General features: G+C 44.6%; 2 protein-coding genes across 15 annotated transcripts in view; one reads left to right on the top strand and one right to left on the bottom strand.

Annotated features, from left to right (window-relative positions):
• The window catches only part of KATNAL2 (katanin catalytic subunit A1 like 2), a 78,455-nt gene that overhangs the window by 51,479 nt on the left and 2,807 nt on the right, over positions 1 to 24,169 (bottom strand). For 3 of the 7 annotated variants that reach the window (XM_053289090.1, XM_053289088.1, XM_053289089.1), the window contains exon 2: positions 14,123 to 15,332. The exons of 1 other annotated variant lie outside the window; for it this stretch is intronic. In XM_053289090.1, the coding sequence (XP_053145065.1) occupies positions 14,123 to 14,173 (51 nt within the window). In that variant the 5' untranslated portion in view covers positions 14,174 to 15,332. Of the gene's footprint in view, positions 1 to 212; positions 263 to 13,265; positions 13,288 to 14,122; positions 15,333 to 24,169 lie in introns of those variants that run through there. 3 more of the 7 variants (XR_008314805.1, XM_053289087.1, XM_053289092.1) reach the window with 2 other exon arrangements.
• The window catches only part of PIAS2 (protein inhibitor of activated STAT 2), a 75,540-nt gene continuing 73,521 nt past the window's right edge, over positions 22,151 to 24,169 (top strand). For 7 of the 8 annotated variants that reach the window (XR_008314804.1, XM_053289081.1, XM_053289076.1 and 4 more), the window contains exon 1: positions 22,248 to 22,265. Coding sequence is in view for 1 of the 8 variants with exons in the window: in XM_053289080.1 (XP_053145055.1) it covers positions 22,206 to 22,265 (60 nt within the window). In the remaining 7 variants the exon portion in view is untranslated. Of the gene's footprint in view, positions 22,266 to 24,169 lie in introns of all 8 variants that reach the window. The other variant, XM_053289080.1, reaches the window with a different exon arrangement.

Here is a 24,169-nt window from a genome sequence, read left to right as displayed (position 1 = left end):
GGACAGTTTAGAAAACAGGATGTAACCAAATAAGGAGTGATCATCAGATGAACAATGAATCATTCGCATGCGTACTAGATACTTAGTCCACCATTTTGTTGCCAAGTATACTATGTCTAGGGTGTCAACATCATTCAGATTGTCTGTATAAATGTAAGATGCACCTATAACCAATTTGTATTTCAATGCAGAGCAATAGCCCATTGATTTACCTTGCTGGCTGCAGCAGCAAATAAAATTGCCTCTAATTGATCCCCACTGAGTCTGTTTGATTGGCTAAAAGGCGGACCCAGGGACGAACCGGTATTCACGTCAATTTGGTGCCGTGACAGTCGGATGTGACTCTGGGTGGACAGTCTGACCCGTCACGGGACAATGAGATCCAGCGCGCCCCACAGCGTTTTGTCTGTGGAGGATTCTCATGGGCCCCGAGACACGCCAGTCGTTACAACGCGCCACATCTGGGAATCGAGGCAAAAGCCTGAGGGAGAGGCGAGAAATCCAAAGACGTCTTGGTGAGAACCCCAGCCCAAGAAGGGGAAAAGGGGGGGGAAGCCCAGGGAGGGGCAATCTTTCATCCCGAGAAGAGGGGAGAAAGCAAATTACCCAAGAGTGGGGCAATTTAAGCCAAAAAGCCCAAGCAGGGGCGGTTTAATCTTTCAGCTCGAGAAGGGGGAAAGAGAGAGAGAGGGGGGGGGAAAAACAAAAAACAACCCACAGCTGAAGTAGGGCTGCCTGGGAAGGAAATAAACAGCCTAAGCCCGAGCAACTCAAAGGGGGGGCTATGGGTAGCAGAAATAGCAAGTACACAAAATCTGGACAGATTTCATGTACACCTTTGGAGTGTGTGTTGAAAAATTGGGTGATTATCATGGGAGCAAAGAGTGCTCTTAGAAAACATGTTTTGAAATGCCTTTGTATGAAAGTTTGGCCACTATGAACTCGAGTCAGAGGCCTCCTGACTCCGAAAATAACATCCTTTTGCACTTGCCTCTGTTTTATAAGTGTTAAAGAAGAAAGAATGATTGTCTTTTGCTAAAATCATGTTGTCTCTATGTTCTGTTTCCAAGTTCAAAACTGCTAACAGTCTAAATTTCTTGATGCCACTGTCCTGTTGTAACCAAGCCAAAAGATAACACTGTTCTAGCTGCAAAAGTTTCTCTGAACAAAAGGCTGCTTTTGTTCTCCCCCCCCCCCCCCTTCAACTGCTGGCAGTTGGAAAAGAGGAAAGAAAATGGAGTTTGAAGGGATGCATATGGGAATTGCAGACAAAAGGGGGGGAAAAAACTAGAAGGAGACAAGTAAAAGGATTTTGGTTGGAGGTTGTTAACAACAACAAAAAGAAAAATGCTTGAAAAGCACCAGTAAGTTATAAGATTGTGATGTGGAGAGGTAAAATGGGTAATATGGATACAGATTGATATAATATACAGATTGTTTCATGGATAACTGTGATAAGTTTGTTCTGTTTAAGCTACTTTCTTAACTGAGTTTATGGCTAACATATTGAAAATGTTATAAAATTCTTTGTGACTCATATGGAGTTTTCTTTTTTTTAGTCCTTTGTTCTGTGAAATACACAAGACAAGCCTCTGTGTGTGTGTGTGTGTGTGTGTGTGTGTGCGCATGTTTCTGAGAGGGAGCCCAAAGCTCTGGTTCTGTATAGGAATTCAACCCACATCAATCTTATACCTCATCTCTGTGAAGATGAGGTTTCTGTTGTATTTATTCTGTTGTATTTGTGAATATATTTATTCTAGTGACATGTTTTTTTTCCTGTAAACTGCTCCAGACCAAACTTGCTCTGCTCTGACATTCAATTCCAAAATTAGCAGTTATACAGCAGGGGGAGCTTTCAGCGGTCAGCTGGCCAACTGAGGGCTGAATCTTCCCACCTCTGCAAAAGTGCTGCTTATGGCTAAATGCATTAGGCATGAGAGCAAGCTCTATTTCATTCATTCTTATGTTAAGTTGATTGAGTGTCATAAGCCTTTATATGTTATGTTTATTTTCTTATTTCCTTGGTGTGGTCTATCTTACCTATTTTCTGAAGGGGGGGGGGGGTGGGAAGAAAAGGAAAAAAAAAACTTTTCTCTAAACCGGAAGTTTCCCTTCCAAATTCTTCCTCACAAATGAAAGCTGATACCTGATGAACAAGGATAACTCCGCCCATTTCTGGATGGGAGGGGGAAAGAGGTTCTCTGAACAGCAGTTTGTAATTGTGGGTGAGAAGGAAAAATGGATTTTAAGATAAATTAGTCTAATTGTATTACTGTCATGTTTTTGCAAAATCTATGCAATATTTCTGCTAGCTGAATTTGATGTAAACTGAAAACTAATGATCAAATGGTCTAAGGTTCAAAAATTTTTTTTAATTTGACTCATCCACCAGCCCTGCTTTGCCTTCACAGCAGCTGAATCTTAAAATCCCAGACATGAGATTTGATTAAAGGAATTTTGTTTTGCCAATCCTGCAAGTGGCAAGGAGTTCCAAAGCACCGGTTTGCAATTCACCTTGGAAATTTCCCAGCTAAAAGGGATTAGTCTGGGGCAGTAGATGGCTGACTCCCTCACACATGACCGAATATCATGTGACTTTGGTGGGGAATTCTGGGGTTTCCATGGCTACTACTTTATTCTTAATCCAGCTACTTTACTTCCTTTTGAGCCTACAGAAGACCAAGAACATGATTGCTTGCAAGCTGTGGACTGCATCTATGCCAAGCCATCCTGATCTTAAAGATGAACTGTACACAGATGGAGGCAGCTTCATGTAAGATGGACAACGTAAGCTGGCTATGGAGAAGTGACTGACCATGCTCTTTCTCCAGGTATCTCAGCACAGCTTGCAGAGCTCATCACCTTCAAGGTAATTTTTACACAACTCATGGAGCCACTTGGAAAGAAAGAAGATTTTTAACAGTGGGAAACAAGGAAGTAAAATATGGGACACAGATATCAGAACTCTAGACTGCTGTTAAACTACTAGAAGAGGTTGCAGTCATCCATAGCAGAGGTCACCAGAGGAAAATGACCCAGTGACAAAGGGTAATTGGATGGCAGATGCTGCAGTTAAAACCGCTGCTCCTTCTATTTCTGTTTCCAAGCATCTTGGATTCCTGTGCTAACTATCTTGGCACAAGCTCCCCCACCACACACATATTCAGAAAAAGGACATCGACTTTGCACCACAGCAGGGGGGCGCATTTAGAAGAGGATGGCTGGTAAAGAACAGCAGATGGATGTGGAATTCTTGCAGAACCAATCCTTTGGTTTTTCCTAGTCAATACAAAGACACTTTTGTGCCTCTTGGATGTACCCTTTTGCAGAACACGTGGCAACAGCCTGTGTAATCTGTGTAGTAAACAATCCTACTTTACCAAGGTATAGTATCTCACTGGACATGCCAAGTCAGGTAATGCCCAAGCTGTGGGTAGACAGAGGGCAGGGATTGACTTTACCTGTGTGGGCTATCTTTTTCCTTGTCTCGAGAGGTTGTTTTCACTTTACAGAAATGTCAAACCCAAACTTGAATCCATCAGTGACTGGTTAATTATGAGGCTAAAGATGGAGAACTGGGACACCACAACTATCTACACGTTACTGACGATGAAGTCAGTTATACTGGATGGAGATTGATTGCCCTGACAAAGGCCTGTAAGTATGATTGTCAGCCAGCGTGGTGCAGTGGTTAGAGTGCTGGACTAAGTCTGGGAAAACCCGAGTCCAAGTCCTCTTTCAGCCATGATACTTGCTGGGCGACACAGAGCCTGCCACTCAAATGATTTGGCCTGCCTCACAGGGTTGTTGTAAGGAGGAAGAACAGGATACAGAAGAGAATGTGAGATGCCACATGGAAACTGGACTTTGTTAGCAGTGACTATGCTTGACCTGAAAGGCTTTAATGCCTCCTCAAAACCCCAAACTCACAAGGGGGGTGAAAAATGTGAATGCCTTTTCCTTTTTTACTTTATTGCTTTGCTTTTGCCCAGGATTGCTGTTTTGTTCTCGTGATCAGAAACCAGCCTACAACACAAGCCACCAAGCCTTAAATGAAGACATCATCCCCTGTTCTGGTCTTCAGGGAAAGGGGGGCCCAAGGCAAACAGGGAAACAAAAATATAAATTGTAAAAGAAAAAGAAAAAAAATTGCCAAAAGACCAAATTGAAATTAGCCTCAGGTTTTGTCCATCTTTTGCATTTTTTGCCTTGAAAACTTGACTTTTCCTTTTGTGCTAATGGTTGGAACCCAGAGACTTAGTCTCAGGATGCTGTCCCTACATGGGGGGGGGGAGGGAATTGGCAACTCACTTGCCTGTCTTTCTCTCAAGTAAACAGGTTTGCAACCAACAGTGCCTTGAATTGTCTTTCCAAGAAGGATTGATCCTTCCCAGATCGAAGGAATACCTGGATCAATCGCCAGAATGTGATCCCAAGGGAGTCTCCATCAACAGTGACCCAGGGAAACTAACCAGCAGCAGCAGCAGCTACCCAAGGGCAGTGCCTATCTGCATTTCCAGTCCAACCCAATGGTGACAGGACGTTCATCTGCTACCCTGTCCTGTGTTCAAAGAAGAGGGCCTAATGCACAGTTCATCTTCCTGCTCCTAAGTGCTGTAGGAGAGGAATAGACAACAAACAAGCAAGCCAATTTGTTCACTTTTCTCTGGAGTCATACATGCAACAGCATTTCCCTAAGCTGTGAAGCCCTGGAACCATCCTACCTGGGTAAGATACCTTGCCAAAGACACTATTTCAAATTCTGCCAAAGACACTATTTCAGATTGCCCACAAGGGGAGGGAGTCAAGGCTCCCAAACACATTAACATTTGAGCTTGTCTGTGGACACTAGCCAAACAAGCCAAAACAACACGGATCAGGATAGCCAAAATCCTGCAACGTTTTACAAGAGCATTTGGTTCTCAACTGAAGGACTTACCAAGGACTTTTAGATTTTGAATTCTAAAAGCTCTCCATGGCTTCCTTTTTAGCCATGACAGACTTTAGAGGACACTAAGAGGGGTGGGAGTTGATGATTTGCACCACTTTCTTATATTACTTTCTTGTAGTGACTATGTGCTATCATTATGTTGAAAACCTTGCTGTCTCCTGTGCTGTAAGATCATGGACCTCACATGCTTGCTCTCCAGTCATTTCCTTATTGTTTCACTTATATATTGTGCCAATCATCTCAACCAGAGCATTTACCTGCGAGTCTGCACCTATCCCCAAGTTACTGGTCCCTTTGTGATCTAAGACATTAAGCTAGCCCAAGCTTTACTTGCTAAATTTATAAGACACTTGTATTTGACTTGTATGATCTTTATGACTTGTCATTGCTATCGCTTTCCACAAGCTGATAATCCATTAATCACTAGAAGCACCTGGTTCCACAATGCTAGACTGTTATTGATACTTTATTTGGGATAAAGATGGTTTAAAACAATGTTGCTTGCTAGAAGTTATATGACTTTATATGTACACCTTGCTGCTATGTGTAAAACTTTTTATCTATATCAAATCATGCCAGATATGTGTCGTTAAGGATATGTGTGTGATTTATAGAATTATACTAATTACTAGTATTTTTAAGCCCGTTATGATAACGGGCGCTAGCTTTCTATCCCGTCTTTTCTGTCTCTCTCTCTCTCTTTCTGTCTCTTTCCCCCCCCCTTGTCCCCTCTCTCTTTTTGTTTTGTTGTTGTCTCTGTTTTTGTTCTTCCTTATTTTGCTTTTACTTTTTTTGGAGGGGGGGTGGATGAATAACGGCCAAAATGGCCCATGAGAAGGTGGCCGCCCCCGCCTATCGCCCTCCCGCGCACCCAGCTGCCGGAGCCCACCTTACCCGCTCCAGCCCGAAGGAGAAGAGAGGAACTCGGAAACAGAGCTATTCTCTGTGTTAAGCTGCTGCCCATACTGTCGCAATGGACGCAATAGGTGTCCTTTGCATCCATAGCGGCAGTTTGAGCAGTGACTTAGCACAGAGAGGAGCTCTGCTCGTGAGCTCCTCTCTTTTCCCTCGGGCTGGAGCGGGTAAGGTGGTCTTCGGCAGCTGGGAGGGCGATAGGCGGGGGCGGCGACCTTCTCATGGGCCATTTTGGCCCTTAATCTTTTTTGGGGGGGGAGCGGGGAAGGTGATTTTGGGCAGCTGGGAGGGCGGGTGAGCAGGCGGCGGCGGCTGTGAGCGGGCGGGGGCCTCGTTGGCGGCTTTGTCGCCACCTCGCCCAGCTTCATTTTGGGCAGCTGGGAGGGTGGGTGAGCAGGCGGGGGCGACGGCTGTGAGCAGGCGGGGGCCTCGTTGGCGGCTTCGCCGCCACCTTGCCCAGTTTCCCTGTCCCCCGTCTCGGTCTTCCCCCGCCGCCATTGCCCTCGCCTTTTTCAGGGCGGCCGCTTCTGGTTGTCTCGGCCTCCTCTCGCCGTGCCGCAGCTCATGGCCGAGGCGGCGGCTCTGCCGCCGCCTCGGCCACTTTCCCCCGCCGCCACACACCGGCTAATGGCCGCCCGTGGCTGTGGGACACTGGTGTCTGAGGTCCTGTGTCCCTTGGGCTCTTCTGGGCCTGCGCTTCGCGCAGGCCCAGAACAGCCCAGGGAGGCAGGGACGCAGATCCCCAACGTTCCAAGGCCACGGCCACTCACTTAGCCTTTTATTATATAGGATGTTTGTAGCTCTAGGATGTTGTATGCAATGTATCTAGTTTTATTGCCATATGTACAGCCCATTTAGCACATACCATTTCTGTAAAAACAATGCTTAATGCATCACAAATGTTTAAGGCATCCCAAACCACATGTGTCCCAAACCCTTTAGCCACACGAAACACAGAGTTCCATCTAAGAGTTTATGTGTTAAAAAGGAGCTATTATTAATATTTCCAAACAGTTAGAACTTTCATTTAACTAATATGGAGAGCCTATTGATTTATGGGCAAGGAAGGTAATTCTAGTTATAGCATGTATTTCCTTTTAATCACATGTTGCTGCTTATAATGCATTCTAGCTTCAATCTAAATGTTTATGAGAACCTTTCAACCTTGCCACAATGTAAGACCCATACATATAGCTGTACCTTTACAAACCTTAATTAAGGCATCCTGAAGATTCAGGATGATACAGTGTTTAAGGGGGGAATTGATGTGTTTTAGAAAACCAAAGTAACTCTATTTTACTTAGAATACCTCACTCTAACTTAAAGTAACCCCAGCCCAGCAAAGGCCAGCTCAAGGACACGGCCTCACATGATCAACGTCATTATCTCTCTCCACTAAATTGTATCTAAAGAAACTTGGTTCTCACAGGACAGTTTAGAAAACAGGATGTAACCAAATAAGGAGTGATCACCAGATGAACAATGAATCATTTGCATGCGTACTAGATACTTAGTCCACCATTTTGTTGCCAAGTATACTATGTCTAGGGTGTCAACATCATTCAGATTGTCTGTATAAATGTAAGATGCACCTATAACCAATTTGTATTTCAATGCAGAGCAATAGCCCATTGATTTACCTTGCTGGCTGCAGCAGCAAATAAAATTGCCTCTAATTGATCCCCACTGAGTCTGTTTGATTGGCTAAAAGGCGGACCCAGGGACGAACCGGTATTCACATCACCGCCACCGCTATGCCTGCTCATTCCCCTCAGGCTGGTGACAGGCCCAGGCCTATCCTTTGCCTGCCTAACTCCCTCCGCCAATTGCCTCGGTAGCCCCAAACAGCAGCAGCAGTTGACTGGGCCTTCCCTTGCTGCCAGCAGTGCCACCATGGCCGCTCATTCCCCTCAGGCCGCTGACAGGCTTGGGCCCACCCCTCTCCCTTCCTTCTTTTACTCTCTCTTCCCCTCCCTTCTTTCTCCCCCTCCCTCCCTGAGTTAACAGATTTTGTTCATCTTGTTTCATTCATTGGATTTCTATACCGTCCTTCCAAAAATGGATCAGTGCGGTTTACAAGGAGAAATTAAATTAAATTAAATTAAATTAAATTAAATGGATCCCTGTCCCCAAAGGGCTCACAATCTAAAAGCAAATGTAAGACAGACACCAGCAACAGTCACTGGAGGTACTGTGCTGTGGGTGGATAGGGCCAGTTGCTCTCCCCCTGCTAAATAAAATAGAATCACCACATTAAAAGGTGCCTCTTTGCCAAGTTAGCAGGGGTTTCATCTAATCTACACAACAGCAGCCTCCTTCACCTGAAGCCTCTTTCCTCCCTCACGACCCCTCTCTTTGCAGACTCCTGCCCACTACATTTATCTATCTATCTGAGAGAGAGAGAGAGAGAGAGAGAGAGAGATTACTCTCCTCTACAATCAGGAACATCGTCCAACTAGGATTGGTTGCATTCCAACTGTCCTTAACCATCACAGGCTCCGCCTCCCTTCCGGCATATGGAATCCCCACTGTCCAATCACCATGGTGCTTCTGCTCTCAGGTAGGGATGTGTGAACTGGTTCAGGGGTTTGGTTCAGGGGGCTGAACCAACCCTCCCCCATCAGTTCTGTCCGGACCAGAACCGAACCCCCGCACCAGTTTGCAATTTTTAAAAATTTTTAATTTTTTTAGTACCTCCTAGCCCCTTTGGGGGCTTCCAAAAGGCCATGGGTGTGGGGGGAGGGGTCCGCAAAAGTTTCCCCTCCCCCCACCGGCCTCGTTTATCACTGCCGTGGCCCGCAAAATAATCCTTTTTGGGCCATTTGGGCCTCTGTTATTCGGCGCGGTGGCCATCTTGCCTGCTGCCGCGCATGCTCAAATGACCTCTGTGAGTTCCTGGGCCAAGCCAGGCCTTGCAGAGGCCATTTGAGCATGCAAGGTGGCAAGCAAAATGGCCAGCGCGCCAAATAACAGAGGCCCGAAGGGGCCCAAAAGGATTATTTTACAGGCAACGGCGGTGATAAACGAGGCTGGCAGGGGGAGGGAGAACCTTTGAGGACACCCCACCCCCACAGCCTTTCGGAAGCCCCTAAAGGGGCTAGGAGGTGTGTTTGCTTTTTTTAAAAAAATCCATGGATCCCCCCAGACCCCGGGGGGGGGGGGGTTGTTTCGATGGGGGCCGGACTGAACTGGCCCAGTCAGGTTCGAATGCAGTTTGCACTCAAACCGAACCAGGCTAGCCGGTTCTGTGCACACCCCTACTCACAGGCTCCTCCTTCCTATCTGCATATGGAATCTCCACTGCCCAATCACCACGGTGCTTCTGCTTGTGAACTCTCACGAGAGCTGCCACACACGGGATTTGCCATGGGTACGCCTTAGAGAATTATATATATAGAAGATAGATGGGAGTACTCTTGAGTAACTTGGTCTGGATATAAGCCTGTGACTGGCGCAGTCTGTCTCATAACTTTAACATTTGAGTGTTTGTGTGTCTGTCTGTTGTATGCACACAAGCACACACGTGCACACACAAACACCTTTATGGGGTACCTGAGATGTGCAACAGAAGGGGTATATTTTTCTTTTAAGGTTGGAAACCCTGCCTTACATCAATTGCTTCTGTTTCTCCTGGCCCCTAGTCTCAGATCTGCTACTCCTTCCCCGCCCAAGCCCTGGGCCATCCCTTTACTGCACAGCTCTCTGGTCCTCTCACATCACTCCAGATAACCATCAGAAAGCTATATACATACAAACCGACTGACCAGCACGCAGAATGAATTATGCAAATTACAAATACTCACGCCAATTTCCTGTTCTCCACAGTTTAACCCAAGCCCAATATTTAGATATTTTTCCAGAGTGCACCCATGCCTGATAAACTGCAGAAGACAACCACTGGCTGGGCTTACCATAGAAGAGGCAGTTCTTGTGCATGTGCAGAACAACAGAAGCACTTAACGAGCAAAACATTACTTAAAATTCAGTTTAGGTTTATAGTGATTTACACTCATTTCTTTAATTGGTATGCAGAATGCCACCATCTTTACAACCATTGGTATTTCAATAGATGTTTAAGTGTTTAAAGTTTAATAAGCTCCCATTTCTAGGACAAAAAAATGGGTGTAATTAAATTTTCAATTACTATAAGAGGTTTTTGGTCCATACAATTAATAAAAGCTTAAGGCACTTAAAGAGGAGCTAGTTTTAAAAGCTAAAAGCATTTTCCTAATTAGCCTCAATACTTACAGAGCACATTATTCATTTCTTAAAATGCCACACATTGTTTTCTTTGCAGCTGCCAAAAGATGAATTAGCATTCAATCAAGGTTTAATACTACAATCAGAACCCCTGCTAACTTGGCAAAGAGGCACCTTTTAAGGTGGTGATTCTCTTTATTTAGCAGGGGGAGAGCAACTGGCCCTATCCACCCCCAGCACAGTACCTCCAGTGACTGTTGCTGGTGTCTATCTTATGTGGGGGGTTTTGTGAGCCCTTTGGGACAGGGATCCATCTTATTTACTTATTTATTATTTCTCTGTGTAAACTGCCCTGAGCCATTTTTGGAAGGGCAGTATAGAAATCGAATAAATAAATAAATAAATAAATAAATCCTCAAGGGTGTGTCTCCCCTCGCCCGCCCCTTAAAGGTGCTGATGTTGCTCAGCTCATTTTAGTGGAGCTGAAGCTGTGATGATTGGACTCATTTTGTTCTGCATTAGTGTGGCCCTTGGACAATTTGGTGAGGCCCTATCTGTAAGATGACATACAAGTCCCATTTAACATTGGATGAACGAGTCCGAATGAATAGATCTCTTTGCAAAAAATGTTCAGTGCAGAAAACTGTATGTGTCAACCATAAAGTAGAATGATGCTACAGTTCACCTAAAGCCCGAGAGACCAGAATTTTATTCAAGATGGGCAACACTGTTTTCATTACTCTAGGGCAGGGGTTCCCAATCTTGGATCCCCAGATGATGTTGCACTACAACTCCCATCATCCCCTGCCATGTTGACCTTTGGTCATGGTTGCAAGGAATGATGGGAATTGTAGTCCAACAACATCTGGGGATCCAATGTTAGGAACCCTTGCTCAAGGGGCCATGCTCCCAACTGTACATTTGCCATAGGTTATATCCAACATTTGTTCTCCCTCTTTCACATCCAAAGATGAAAACTCATTCTTGTTCTTTTTCTATTTTATCAAGTATCTGTTTCTGTTAATGCAAGTTGACTGGTTAATGTGCATAACCACTAGTGATTATGCAGACTCACATAAAGGCTTGGAGGTGTACAAACAAACAGCATTGATGGGATTCTGTACGCTACCCAGTAGATACGAATCATGACCAATGCATATTGGCCGTTCACTTTATCAGAGATTTTTCATATGTACAATTCTTCCAAGTCGGGGGTGGGGGACATGGATGGAGACATAGCTCAGTGGCACAGCATGTGCTTTGCATGCAGGAAGTCCCGAGTTCAATCCTGGCATCTCCAGCTAGGGCTCAGAGAAGCTCCTGCCTGAAATCTTGAGAGTTGCTGCCCATCAGTGTAGACAACATTGGCTGAGATGGGCCAATGGTCAATATAAGGCGGCTTTCTATATTCGTATGTTGAGAAGCAAATATGCACAACACCCAATTGACTGTAGCCTCCATTATTAAAAAGCCCCGCTGTAGCCATGTATAGGAGGGTTAAGGGGGAAGAGGTCCAGCCCCCACTGCATCAATCACCCTTGTGCCCCACCACTCGCAGTTACAAGCAGGTTGCTGAAGAGGGAAGAGACCTCCCTGTGATGGTGGGCACATAAGTAATTATGAGGGTGGTAGATTGATCCACCCTCGCAATCATGGATCTTCCTGCCAGTGATGGGGCGCCCAGGTGAATGACATGGCGGGGGCAGGACTTCCTCTCCCTTTGCTCCTCTGTACATGGCTACAGCGGGTCTTTTTACTAACATCTGAGGAGGCTACTAATGTGCCTTAATGTGGTCTTCAGGGTATGGTTGAAAGACAGGGTTCCAGTCCCAGGTGTCAACTGTTTCAGACACTTTCAGTCTCATGGCAATGCATCTTGTCTCCTCTTCCTCAAACCATCAGCACCTTTGCAGTTGCAGGTACTAGCCAAGCAGCAGAGTTGTTCAAAGCTGACAAGATGCACATGGCTATGTCAGTTACTAAAGTTTGGCTGTAGGCACTGTGTAATGAAAGCTGCAGTCCTAGACACATTTGCCAAGGAATGTCCCATTGAATTCAATGGGGTTTACTTCGGAGCAAATCTGCACCGAATATTTCATCAAGTACATTGTGTAAGTAGAGCCAAATTAGGCACTATATTTTATTTATTTATTTAACATATTTCTATACCACCCAAAACTTGTTTAAATCATTTAAACATTAAAATCAATTAAACAATTAATATCATTTAAACACTAAAATCATTAATATTAAAATCAGTTAAAACCCAACATTAAAAGTATTAAAACTATAAATCTAACTAAAAACTTGGGTGAATAAATATATCTTCAGTGCATTCTTAAAGGTTGCTAGAGATGAGAGGCTCTCATTTCAACAAGGAGCGCATTCCCTGTTGAAGCCAGTGTGGTATAGTGGTTAGAGTGCTGGACTAGGACCGGGGAGACCCGAGTTCAAATCCCCATTCATCCATGAAACTAGCTGGGTGACTCTGGGCCAGTCACTTCTTTCTCAGCCTAACCTACTTCACAGGGTTGTTGTGAAAGAGAAAATTCAAGTAGCAATAGCAATAGCACTTACATTTATATACCGCTCTATAGCCGGAGCTCTCTAAGCGGTTTACAATGATTTAGCATATTGCCCCGAACATTCTGGGTACTCATTTTACCGACCTCGGAAGGATGGAAGGCTGAGTCAACCTTGAGCCCCTGGTCAGGATCGAACTTGTAACCTTCTGGTTACAGGGCGGCAGTTTTACCACTGCACCACCAGGGGCTCCACCAGTACACTGCTCTGGGCTCCTTGGAGGAAGAACAGGATATAAATGTAAAAATAATAATAATAATTCCAAAGCCGAGCTGGTGACAACTGCAGAGGAACATCTCTAGACAATCTTAACAGGTAATGGGGTTCATGGTGAAGAAGATGATTCTTCTAGATGCAATGTTCTCCCCCACACACACACACTCCCCCTGCATAAATTTAAATAGAGTGTTGCCTAAGGAGCCAAGCGGGGTAGAGAAGGGAAAGTGTTTAACACTCAGTGTATGACCCATTTTGTGTCAACACAGCAATGCCATCACAGATTAAAGAGGGTTTTAAGCGCGCGCGCGCGCGCGTGTGTGTGTGTGTGTAAATCCAAACACATCACCATCAAGGTTGCCATTTTGTGAATACACACTTACTTGGAATACACACTTACATTGAATATAATGGGGCATACTTCTGAGTAAGGATGTATAAAATTGTGTGGGGTGGTGGTGGTGGTATGAGCCCTGCAGATTGCCCATCCATCTGGAATAAAGTTAAAGTTTTGGGGTTGCATTAAAGGATGGGGGGACCCTTTGCAACTGAACATATGAAGCTGCCTTAGTGAGCAATTGAGTCAGTCCATTGGGCAATTCAGTTCAGTACTGTTTTCACTCTGAAACTAGCTCTCCAGGTCAACAGCGGCAGCAACTCTCTTCCAGCCACAGTACCCAAGAACACCCCCATATATATTATATGCTAGACCTACACATGTTGTAAGTCACCTTAAGTGGAGCAGGGGGGAAATGCTTGACTAACAAGCAGAAGGCTGCCGGTTCAAATCCCTGCTGGTACTATATGCTGAAAAGCATCATCTCATACTGCGCGGGAGGAGGCAATGGTAAACCCCTCCTGTATTCTACCAAAAGAAAAACACAGGGCTCTGTGGGCGCCAGGAGTCGACACCGACTTGACATCACACTTACACATTGTGGGTCTTTTTCTGTTTTCTAGACCTATACATGCATCACAGCATCTGAAACACCCCTCCCTAAACTACACTACAGGTGTGTGTGTATGAAATAATTTTTAAAACCCAACGAATGTATTAAGATACTTATTTAAAAAGTAACTATGCAATCTGGGTTAAGAACAAAATTGGGGACACCAATGATGTCGCCCTATGGAGAGTCCAAACTCAACCCTCGCGCGAGTTTGCCACCCTGGGCAAGCCTTGGCGCATGCGTAGACCGCAGACAACATGATTACCATGGCAACGATCAAACACAACTCAATTTCCTTTTCACTCACCGCCTCCTTGGCCTGATAAGTCGTTTTCAATGTTTGGTATGTGAGCTCCATTTGTATGGCAGGGCTAGAGGAAAAGATCCGCTTATCTATATTTTGAGGCTTTCCGTTCTGCTGCCGCCGTCCCGGCCTCACACAGATCCTTACCACGGCCCTAGCGCTAGTTCCACAGCTGTAGAAGGCGAACCAATCAACGGCCAGAACGAACGAAGGTTAACCAATAAACAAACGGGAGGGTGAAATAAGAAACTCACCAATTGAGTACTGGGAAGGTTGAGAGATTGGCCAATCACAATTCGGCCAGGATATGGAAGAATCAGCCAATCAGTGCACAGAAAGGGGCTTTGTCACCCAGCGTTTCATGAATAAACTTACGCGCGCTGAGCTGACCTTTTCGCTGAGTCAGAAAAAGGTGTTGCTTTAGTAACACGACAAGCACGCTGTTCTTGCTCGTTTAATTGCGTCGCACTTTTGTGTGTGTGATCGTGTTTGTGTCGAAAAATAACTGCAATATTGTTTTTCTCCCTTTACACTTAAGTGCGAAACAAAAATGCATTAACATGAAATCAATAATATCAATATCGATTATATGAATTGACTTTTCACTAGTGGCTGATCAGTCAGCAGCTAAACAATTATGCAAATTTTATGATGACTGGACCTGTGATTTGATTGATTTTATATATATAGTAATAATAATAATAAGATAATTATATCAATCAGACTACATTTATACACATTTGGCATATTATATAACCATATTTGGCCACAACATGAATAACATCAGAATTAGACTGGACCTGTGGTGTTCTAATTAATTAATTACTTTTTCACTTTTGTACAGCACATATGGATGAAGAACTAATAGAAGGCTTTGCAGATAAAGTAGTGGATCTTATTGGGTTATATAGCACTTCTGCAGACATTTGGATTTGCAAATCTGAGTGAGAATATGGTTCTGCCATTTTTAATCTCTCTCTCTCTGAATTATTAGGGTTGCTTTCACTTTCTCTACTTTTTATTTATTCTCCAGTTTCTTCTCCCACAAAGCAGCCTCTCTTCCTCCCCTCTTATGCAGCAGCAAGATTATCTGAGAATTCAGTTTGATGTTAACTTCTCTTATTCTGTAGATGTAACTTTCTATACAAGTTGCCATTCTGTGACTGGCTCCACTTCCGCAAGCCACTATTTCAGGCTGGTAGCTCCCAAGGCTCTGGCAAAAAAGAAAGAAAGAAAGAAAGAAAGAAAGAAAGAAAGAAAGAAAGAAAGAAGCATCAGCAACTGCTGGAAGGCTTAGTCTGTCTACCTCTGGCTTAAAACATTTGTTCAGAGCAAAGGAGATGAAACAGTCAGCAGGGGATGGATTGGAGTTATGAATATGCTGGAGGAAAGGACCATCAATTCACACTACCCCAAGGGCTCCCAATGTTCTCATTCAGGGGCATAGCAAGGTTGGAGTGAGCCCAGAGACAAGATTTTTAAATGGGGCCCCCTCACTGAAGCTCAGCTCATGAAGTAAAGAAATCTTAAATGAGGCTGAATAGTGGTAACAAAAAGCAATATATATATAGAGAGAGAGAGTATAAAAATAACCTATGTGCCACAATAGAACATCATCCTAAATTATTTTTAGAAAGGTTTTTTAAATTGTGGACGATGCAAGTCATTTAATGGTACTAGAGAAAGACATGCTGTTCTGGCTGCTCCAGGTCTTAACACTCACATCAGTTTCGGAGGATGAATACAACTGAAGGAAGCCTGGGCGGGTGAACAGCTGGGGAAGTCAGTCATGGGATTTGCCTGGGGGGGGGCCAAGGCAGTGGGCCCCCAGACAACTGTCTCCCCTTGCCCTATTATAGTTACGCCCCTGCTAATGGCCTACTTTATAGGGCTGTTGTAATGAATACAGGTGAAGCACTTTTAATATGCAAAATAATTATGTCTATGTCATATTACAGATCCGGGCGCTGAGGCTCTTGGTGGCTTGCCTATGGCCACTGGTGGGTTCATGGCAGGGATGAGAAGAGATTCACACTAGGGAACATCCTGATTTATAGCATCCTGATTTAGGAGAGCTGGTAGCAAGCATGACCTGTCCCCTTAGCTATGCAGGGTCCACCCTGGTTGCATATGAATGGGAGACTTGATGTGTGAGCACTGCAAGAGATTCCCCTTTGGGGATGGATCCGCTCTGGGGAGAGCAGAAGGTTCCAGGTTCCCTCCCTGGCTTCTCCAAGGTAGGGCTGAGAGAGATTCCTGCCTGTAGCCTTGGATAGGCCCGCCGCTGCCAGTGTGTGTAGACAATACTGAGCTAGATAGACCAATGGTCTGTCTCAGTATATGTCAGCTTCCTATGTTCCTATAGCTCAGCCCTGCAGCTACTATTTGTTAAGGCATAGAATTCTATCTTCAGAGCAAATATGGGGAAATTCTGTCCATATGTGTTCTTGTTTACTATAGAGCTCTTGAAACAGAAACGTCCTTAAAAGTGTGATAGAAGTATAATAACCACAATGACTATGGTAATTCTGCATCTGATCCTTCACAATTGCAAGTCAGTAAACCCAGGAAAGAAGAATGTCATGAGATAGTAGATACCTGCAGTCATATGCTGGACATTGTGTTGGGCAGATTCAGGGTTAACAGGCTGGAAGGGTGGAAGGCTCACTCAGTTTCCAACACTGACCAGAGTTTATTTTAAAAAAACAGGCCTATTTTCCTGCCTTCCAGTGGTGTTCTGTGTCTGGCCTTCCCACTGCGATGCTTTCCTGATGGCTTATTCACAGAGAAAGAAGGTAGCTAGGGGAGATACTGCCTCCTGTTCCAACTCCGGGTCTAGCACAGCAAGGAGGAGGAGGAGGAGGAGGAATGCATGCATCAAGAACCCTAAGATGTGCTTTCAAGATTTATAAAAGGAGATGGATCAGGAAAGTAATAAGGAAACCACTTACACTGAAGGTATTTATGTTGAGAACTCCCATGGTGGTGGCAGTTAAAAATAGCTGTTAACAGCATTCCTCTCTGAAGGAAATTATTAGTGATGCAATAAAACAATTGGATTGTAAATTCCCTGCAGGCGGACACTATTAATCCAGATCTTGACAAATTTTCTATGGATCTAGAAGTCAGCCAGGCCAAACATTCAGACAACGGACAAATTACTGGACTCCATGACATACATTGTGGAAGGGGAGACTAAATGTACTTCTCTTTATCCCCTTTATAAGAAACTTACTTGGAAGGGGAACAGATACGGGGCTGCCTGGTGGGAACTGCTGTAGTAGAGGAACACAGAGACCTGGGCCTTTCTTTGCTGTCCTTCCTTCCTCATTGATTTGGAGAGTGTTCTTTCTTTCCCCCTGATTTGACCCCTGGCCTGTTCATCTTGGAGATAATCTCTCACCTCAAAGAAGTGTAACACTGAGTTTCACTCCAGGGTTGCCATATTCTGGTTTTCCAAATCCGGATGCCTAATTATTTGCATGTTATACAAATTGGCTTGAAAATAATTTTGCATATGCAAATTAGCAGCTGCACTTGCCAGTTGATTTGTATTTGCTCTGGATATCTGCCAACAATAGTTGGGGAAGATATCTTTGCCTGACCATTTTCCTTGACATATTATTTAAGAGCAGCAATAAAACAAGCAAACAAAAGCACAACTTTTAAATTAAGGCTGCAATTCTGTACATGCTTATTTGAGAGAAGATCTGATTGAAACCAAGGATGCTTACTTCTAAGTAGGCATGCATTGAACGTAAAGCCAAGTCCTTAAACATTACAATACACAGCCTGGCAGGCAGGTAGTGATTCTCATCAAAAGCAAGCTATCCTCTCAACTGCTGGAAAGAGACCCCCTGCTGGTAACAAACAAGGCAACATTCCTCAGGGGATTACTGTACTTGTGAAAGTGAAACCCTCCCAGCTAGCATCCTGTGCTCTTCCTCTCTTAATCCAAGTCCAGTGGTTGAGCAGAATAGTGACTGCACATTTTGCTCCATAACTCTGCTTCTACTAGGGCTAGAGCTTAATTTTTTTTTTAAAAAGCAAGCAAGCTGAAATCTGGGTGAATCCAGGTGGGCTAAGCAACACTAGCAGAGGGAGGCCACTGGCGGCCCATGTCTGGCCGCTGAAGCAGCCCCCTCACCCCACCCCCTATGTCTTATGTGGGCTGTTAGCCACTCCCCCATGTCTGATGTCTGATGTGGGGGCGTGGTCTAGCTCCCGAATGGAGCTGCGCAGCCCCGTTCAGGAGTTAGATCGAGGTCAGCACTGCGTTCACTGAGTGTTCGGATGTCAGACACGGGGGATGTCAGACGCATCGGGGCCGCAAGGTGTGGCCCCGGAGGAGGGGCGGTTTGGGTTCTTTGAACCCAGTCGCCCAACGGTGGCTATGCCCCTGCTAAGCAATCCAGGTGAGATGCTTGAAATCCAGGTGAAACCCAAAATTCTGGAAGGCATCACCACTCCATTTCACACTCCTACAGATAAACAAGCAGCCTATTGCCCTGCGTGTATGTATAGAACAAAACAAACATGTGCAAAGAGCCCCTAAATGGGCCGAAAACGGCCCAACCTCTCATTTGGGCAGCAGACGGGCTCAGGGAAGAAGCTCTTGCTGCCACCTCCGCCTCCCCTGCCTTGGTCTCTCCCCTCAAGTGCACTGCACACCCCACCAGCCACCCCCGTCTCCACTACCATCTCTGCTGCACAGCAGTGGTTGAAAAAAAATTAATAAGAAAGAAATAAAGTGTGCGGCGCCAGGCAGCAGTGGGGGTCTGGGGAGGCCCCCCTGGAAGACAAGATGCCACAGCCCAAATCCCCAAGGTCCATGGCTAAGTGCGCCTCTGTGTGGGTCCCTGTGTGGCTCTCTCCTATTTAGGCAAAGAAGGTGCCTAGTGAGGAGGCTGAGACACACAGTGTGGCCCTAGAGCTTAATCACTGAGCAGGTATGTGAGCCTGCTATGCATATTAATAGTGCTTTTTAACAGAAGTTCACAAAGTGGTTTACACAGAAAAATAACAAGATGGTTCCCTGTCCCAAAGGGCTCACATTCTAAAAAGAAACATAACGTAGATGTCCTGAGGTTGGATAGGGATGGTGGTTCTCCCCCTGCTAAATAAGAGAATCAGCACTTTTAAAAGTGCCTTTTTGCTCAGTTAGCAGGGGTAACCTGGTTCTCCCTGGTCTAAAACTGATATTCTTTTTAATGATCCCATATTCTAGACTCATCTAGATTCACCATAGACTTATAACAGTGTCGTTGTCTTGCTCTTTCCTGTTCACATATTAATTGTCCTTTTATTGGTTCAACATAACAAAGCTGAACATTTCTACCTGTTCACATATTAATTGTCCTTTTATTGGTTCAACATAACAAAGCTGAACATTTCTACCAAGACCCATGCTTTTCCCCCAGAGCAGCCACAATCAAGTCAGAACCCACAAGTCATATTTTTCTCCAGTGTGCAAGCTTCACACTGATTCTCATTGGCTGCAGTAACATTGAAATAGATATCTGTTGTCTACTCAGCAGGGAAATGACTTGACTAGCAAGCCAGAGGCTGCTGGTTAGAATCCCCAGTGGTATGTTCCCCAGACTATGGGAAACAGCTATATCGGTCAGCAGCGATATAGAAAGATGCTGAAAGGCATCATCTCACATGGGAGATTTCAATGGTAAACCCCTCTAGTATTCTACCAAAGACAACCACAGGGCTCAGTGGTCACCAGGAGTCGACACCGACTCGACGACACACTTTACCTTTTACCTTTATCTACTCAAGCTCAGCATATTCCTGTCCTCCATTTGACTGAAATTCTTCAGAAAATTAGCACTGAGTACTCCCACTGACTATTTAGTTCTGTTAAATTAATTAAATTTGTATACTGCCTGACTCCAAAGGCTCTAGGCATTTATTTATTTAAGTAAACTTGTCTTATTAATTTCAGTAAGACAGGCTGTAACCTAATCTAGATGTAATCCAGTGACTGGAGTAGCCTGTCTCCTTGACTGTAACACTTTAAATTTGTGTGTTTATGTATATATGTGCATACACACACAGGCACATACATTTAAATGTTACGGTTATGAGAGGGGCTATTCCAGTCACTGGATTACATCTAGATTTAGTTATTAATTGGCAGTCTTTGAAATTAATAGGAAAAGTTTACTTGTCCTATTAATTTCAGTGGGAGTACTTATGAGTAACTTATTCTGGGTGTAAGCCAGTGATTGGAGTAACCTGTCCTATAACTGCAACATTTAATGTGTGTTCACACACTCACTTACTAAAAATATTTGCAGGGAACCTCAGCTGAAGGTTTGTGACAGAAGGGGTACACTTGTTTTAAAAGGTTAGAAACTCCTGCTCTATGAAATAACACTGTGTCCTGTGAAGGACAAAGACCAAAAATCATCTGGGTTTGAAAGTTCTATATAAAACTCTTTATTATACAGGATTAGAATTGTAATTATCTAATATTTTCCTTGTGTTGCATAAAATATATTCATTTTACATAGTATTTTGAAAGAGTAATAAGCAAGATGTGCTATTTTAAAATTATTTTAAAAATTATACCTTGCAAAGCATTTCAAGTCATTCTAAAAGATAAAATATTTCATAAGAGGTTTTTCTTCTTCACCACTGCCCCCCCCCCCCCACATTTCCAATTTTCCATTCGCTAGCCTTGTGGGAGGGGATGGTAATTTCCCCCAGTCTTCATCTCTCTAGTCAGGACTAAAGAAAATCTCTGAGGTGCTTTCCAGGCTAGCTGCTCATCAGCAGCAAAATGCCTCTGTTCAGGCAAGTCACATTCGGAACGTAAACAGCAGGGGGAGCAGTCTCACAACAACTAACAGCCCACGCCGGATATACAACATCCTAGCTCTATTTCGCAGCAATTAAATTCACAAGAAGGCATTGGAAATGTGAACGACACTCTGCTGTCTGCGTAGGGACTGCGGTGTCACGACGCAGGGAGAGTAGAAGCACACTTCCAAAATACATCCTGACCCTGTTGTAGGGTCTAGTCTGGAAAGCACCAGGGTGTTGTAGAGGAGAAGCCAGAACCTGAGGGGTATACTCGTGGGTCAAATGGGCCATAAGCCAGAATTTGGCTTTAAAAAGCCAAATCTGGCAAAGTGTGCCATCAAGTTGATTTCAACTCCTGGCGCCCACAGAGCCCTGTAGTTTTCTTTGGTAGAGTACAGGAGGAGTTTACCATTGCCATCTCCCACACAGTGTGAGATGATGTCTTTCAGCATCTTCCTGTATTGCTGCTGCCCGATAGAGAGGTTTCCCATAGTCTGGGGAACATACCAGCGGGGATTCAAACCAGCAACCTTCAGCTTGTTAATCAAGCATTTCCCCACTGTGCCACTTAAGGTGGTAGTGAGAGTGTAATTCCTGTTGCTTTGTAATCCTCTTCCTTCCCCTATGCCCTCTGGATACAACATGAAGATGATAGGCAAAACTAGGATTTAAAATAGGGCTGTGCAAAGCTTTGTGAGCTTATTTGGGTCTGGCTCACTTTAACCTCTTTGGCTGAAAGTGCCATGGGGGGGGGGATACAGTCAAAGCAAAGGAAACTAGGCTAAACTGTTCAGCCTTTCTAAGCTTTACTTTGCTATTCTTCCCCCTACTTACTAGGGCTGGTAGACAGGACAACTGCCTTTGGCCCCACTCTTTTAACCCCCACTAAAATTAACTAGAAGGGAACCCCACACTGGCTGATGTGCCCCAGGCCCTGTGCCCACCTGGGCTCTCTAAGGACAGCCCTGCTGGCAGGTACAAGGAGCAAAGGCTCTAGTCTTTCTTTTCGCACCCTACCATGAGGAAGCAACTAGCTGCATTCCATGACTTGATTTTTAAAGTGCACTTTCTTCTTTTCTCATGGAGTCCTGGGAAATGGCACAGGATATCCTGGAATTTGTAGTCTTTTCTGAGGCTTCAGCAAGGGCCACATCCTCAGAAAATACTACGTCCCAAAAGCACCCATTCTATTTCCCAGGTTGCTATGGAGAAAAATTAAAGCAGTGCCCTTTTAAAGGTCAAGCCATGGAAGGGGGTTGCTTGCTCCCTCATGGTGGGGAGAAAAAAAAGAAAGACTTGGAGCCTTTTCTTCTTACCCTTACTGGTTCAGGTAAGTAAGTTGAGGAGTAGGGGAGTGCTGAAGCTTTGCTTTGAATTGTTTGACTTGCAGTGAAGCAAGCTCCCTTGAAGTGGTACAGAAGCAAATTGGAGATCCTTTGGAAGCTCTGAAGCAAAATGTCCCCACTTTGTATGGGCCTAATAGAAATATATGGTGTAGCTACATTGGAATATTGAGCCAGCGTGGGGTAGTGGTTAGAGTGCTGGACTAGGACCGGGGAGACCCAAGTTCAAATCCCCATTCAGCCATGATACTTGCTGGGTGACTCTGGGCCAGTCACTTCTCTCTCAGCCTAACCTACTTCACAGGGTTGTTGTGAGGAGAAACTTAAATATGTAGTACTGGGCTCCTTGGAGGAAGAAACAGGATATAAAATGTAAATTTTTTAAAATATTAAATATTACAAACATTGTAAAGCTTCAGAAAAGCATAACCAAAATGACCAGAAGTTTTAGATATATTTAGAAAGTTTAGGTATATATCTGAGTATTTAGAAAAAATACTGTTAAGTGGAAGGGCATACACACTAGAGGCTTATACAGTTAGGCAGGATGTGGTGGAAATAGATAGAGATAAGTTTGTTTCCCCTTTCCCATATTTCTTGGGCCATCTAATGAAATTGACTACTGTGAAATTTGGGGCAAACAGAAAGGACTTCTCTACACAGTGCATGATTAGCTTATGGATTTTGCTGCCACAAACTGTGATGACCACTGAATTAGATGCCTTTAAAATGATTAGACACCTTTATGGAAAGTAAGTCTATCAGTAGTTAATAATAATAGCTAATTGGAACTTCCATATTGAGAGATAGTGTACCTCTGAATACTAGATATTGAGTAGTTTTGTTACTTATATAGTGCCATCAGTGTACCTAGTGCTTTATAGTTTGTAAGAGGTCAGGTTCTTGCTCTGAGAAGATTGTAATCAAAAATCCTACCCCCGACTTTCTGAATGGAGGTAGGTAGGACATCTATAGTGGGAAAACATGCCTTTATTTTAGTTCCACTTACTTAAGAGTAGTAGAGGAATTAAGTAGTAGTGCCAAGCACTGTTCCCTTTAACAGGGATTCTTAGATGTTGTCCACTACAACATGGCTGGCTGGGGATTGTGGCAGTTGTAGTAAACAACATCTGGGAATCCCTGTTAGAGGGAATACTGGTGCCAAGGGCTTTTTGTGGAAAAGTTGGGGTTTGAGAAGAGATTTAAAGCATGCAATGTATCCTGTAGATATTCTGGGAGGCAGTACCAGGCATAAAAATCAGTAAGAGAGAAAGGAAATGGGAGACCTTTTTGGGGAGGATAGAGCTGGAGGGGCAAAGTGATGCAATATGAGTGTGGAGAGAAACGTTGGGACAAGGCCATGGAGGGCTTTGAAGGTCGTAACTTCCAGAGGCGCCATTTGGCCTGGACTTCAGGCCCCAAGTCTCTGCCTCTGCTCTCAGGTGTGCCCCAACCCCTCTGGTGGCACCAGCAATCTCCTCCCCCTGCTAGAGCACAGTGGGGTGGGGTTGTGCCAACTCATCACTTCCCACCCGCCCCCGCTGCTACATTTCTTTCTGCCTCTGAACTAGCAGTTGCCATGGCCAGAACAGTTGGAAGCCTACGCTGTGAAGAGCAGAAACAGCTTGAGGTGAGCAAGCTTTTCTAAACAGAACAACATCTAGCCTTCCCCCCTTCAAACTAACTAACAGGAGGAGGGGAGATTTTGAGGGGCTGGTTTCGCTTTAAGGGATAAGTCCTGGTGTGTGTGTGTGTTATTTGCCAGGGCTAGCAAACTCCAATGTTCTTGTTTGTCCCTGCCTGGAGGGGTGGAGTCAGCTAGGGCTGTGGGAGGCCCCACATTCCTTTGACATTCCTTTCACCCACATCCTGTGGAAGCCTACTCTCTACA

The sequence above is a fragment of the Hemicordylus capensis genome, chromosome 2 (genome assembly GCF_027244095.1).
Source record: "Hemicordylus capensis ecotype Gifberg chromosome 2, rHemCap1.1.pri, whole genome shotgun sequence".
NCBI classification, from domain to species: Eukaryota; Metazoa; Chordata; class Lepidosauria; order Squamata; family Cordylidae; genus Hemicordylus; species Hemicordylus capensis.
The sequence above is the reverse complement of the archived record's forward strand: the minus strand, read 5'-3'. Positions and strand labels throughout refer to the sequence as shown.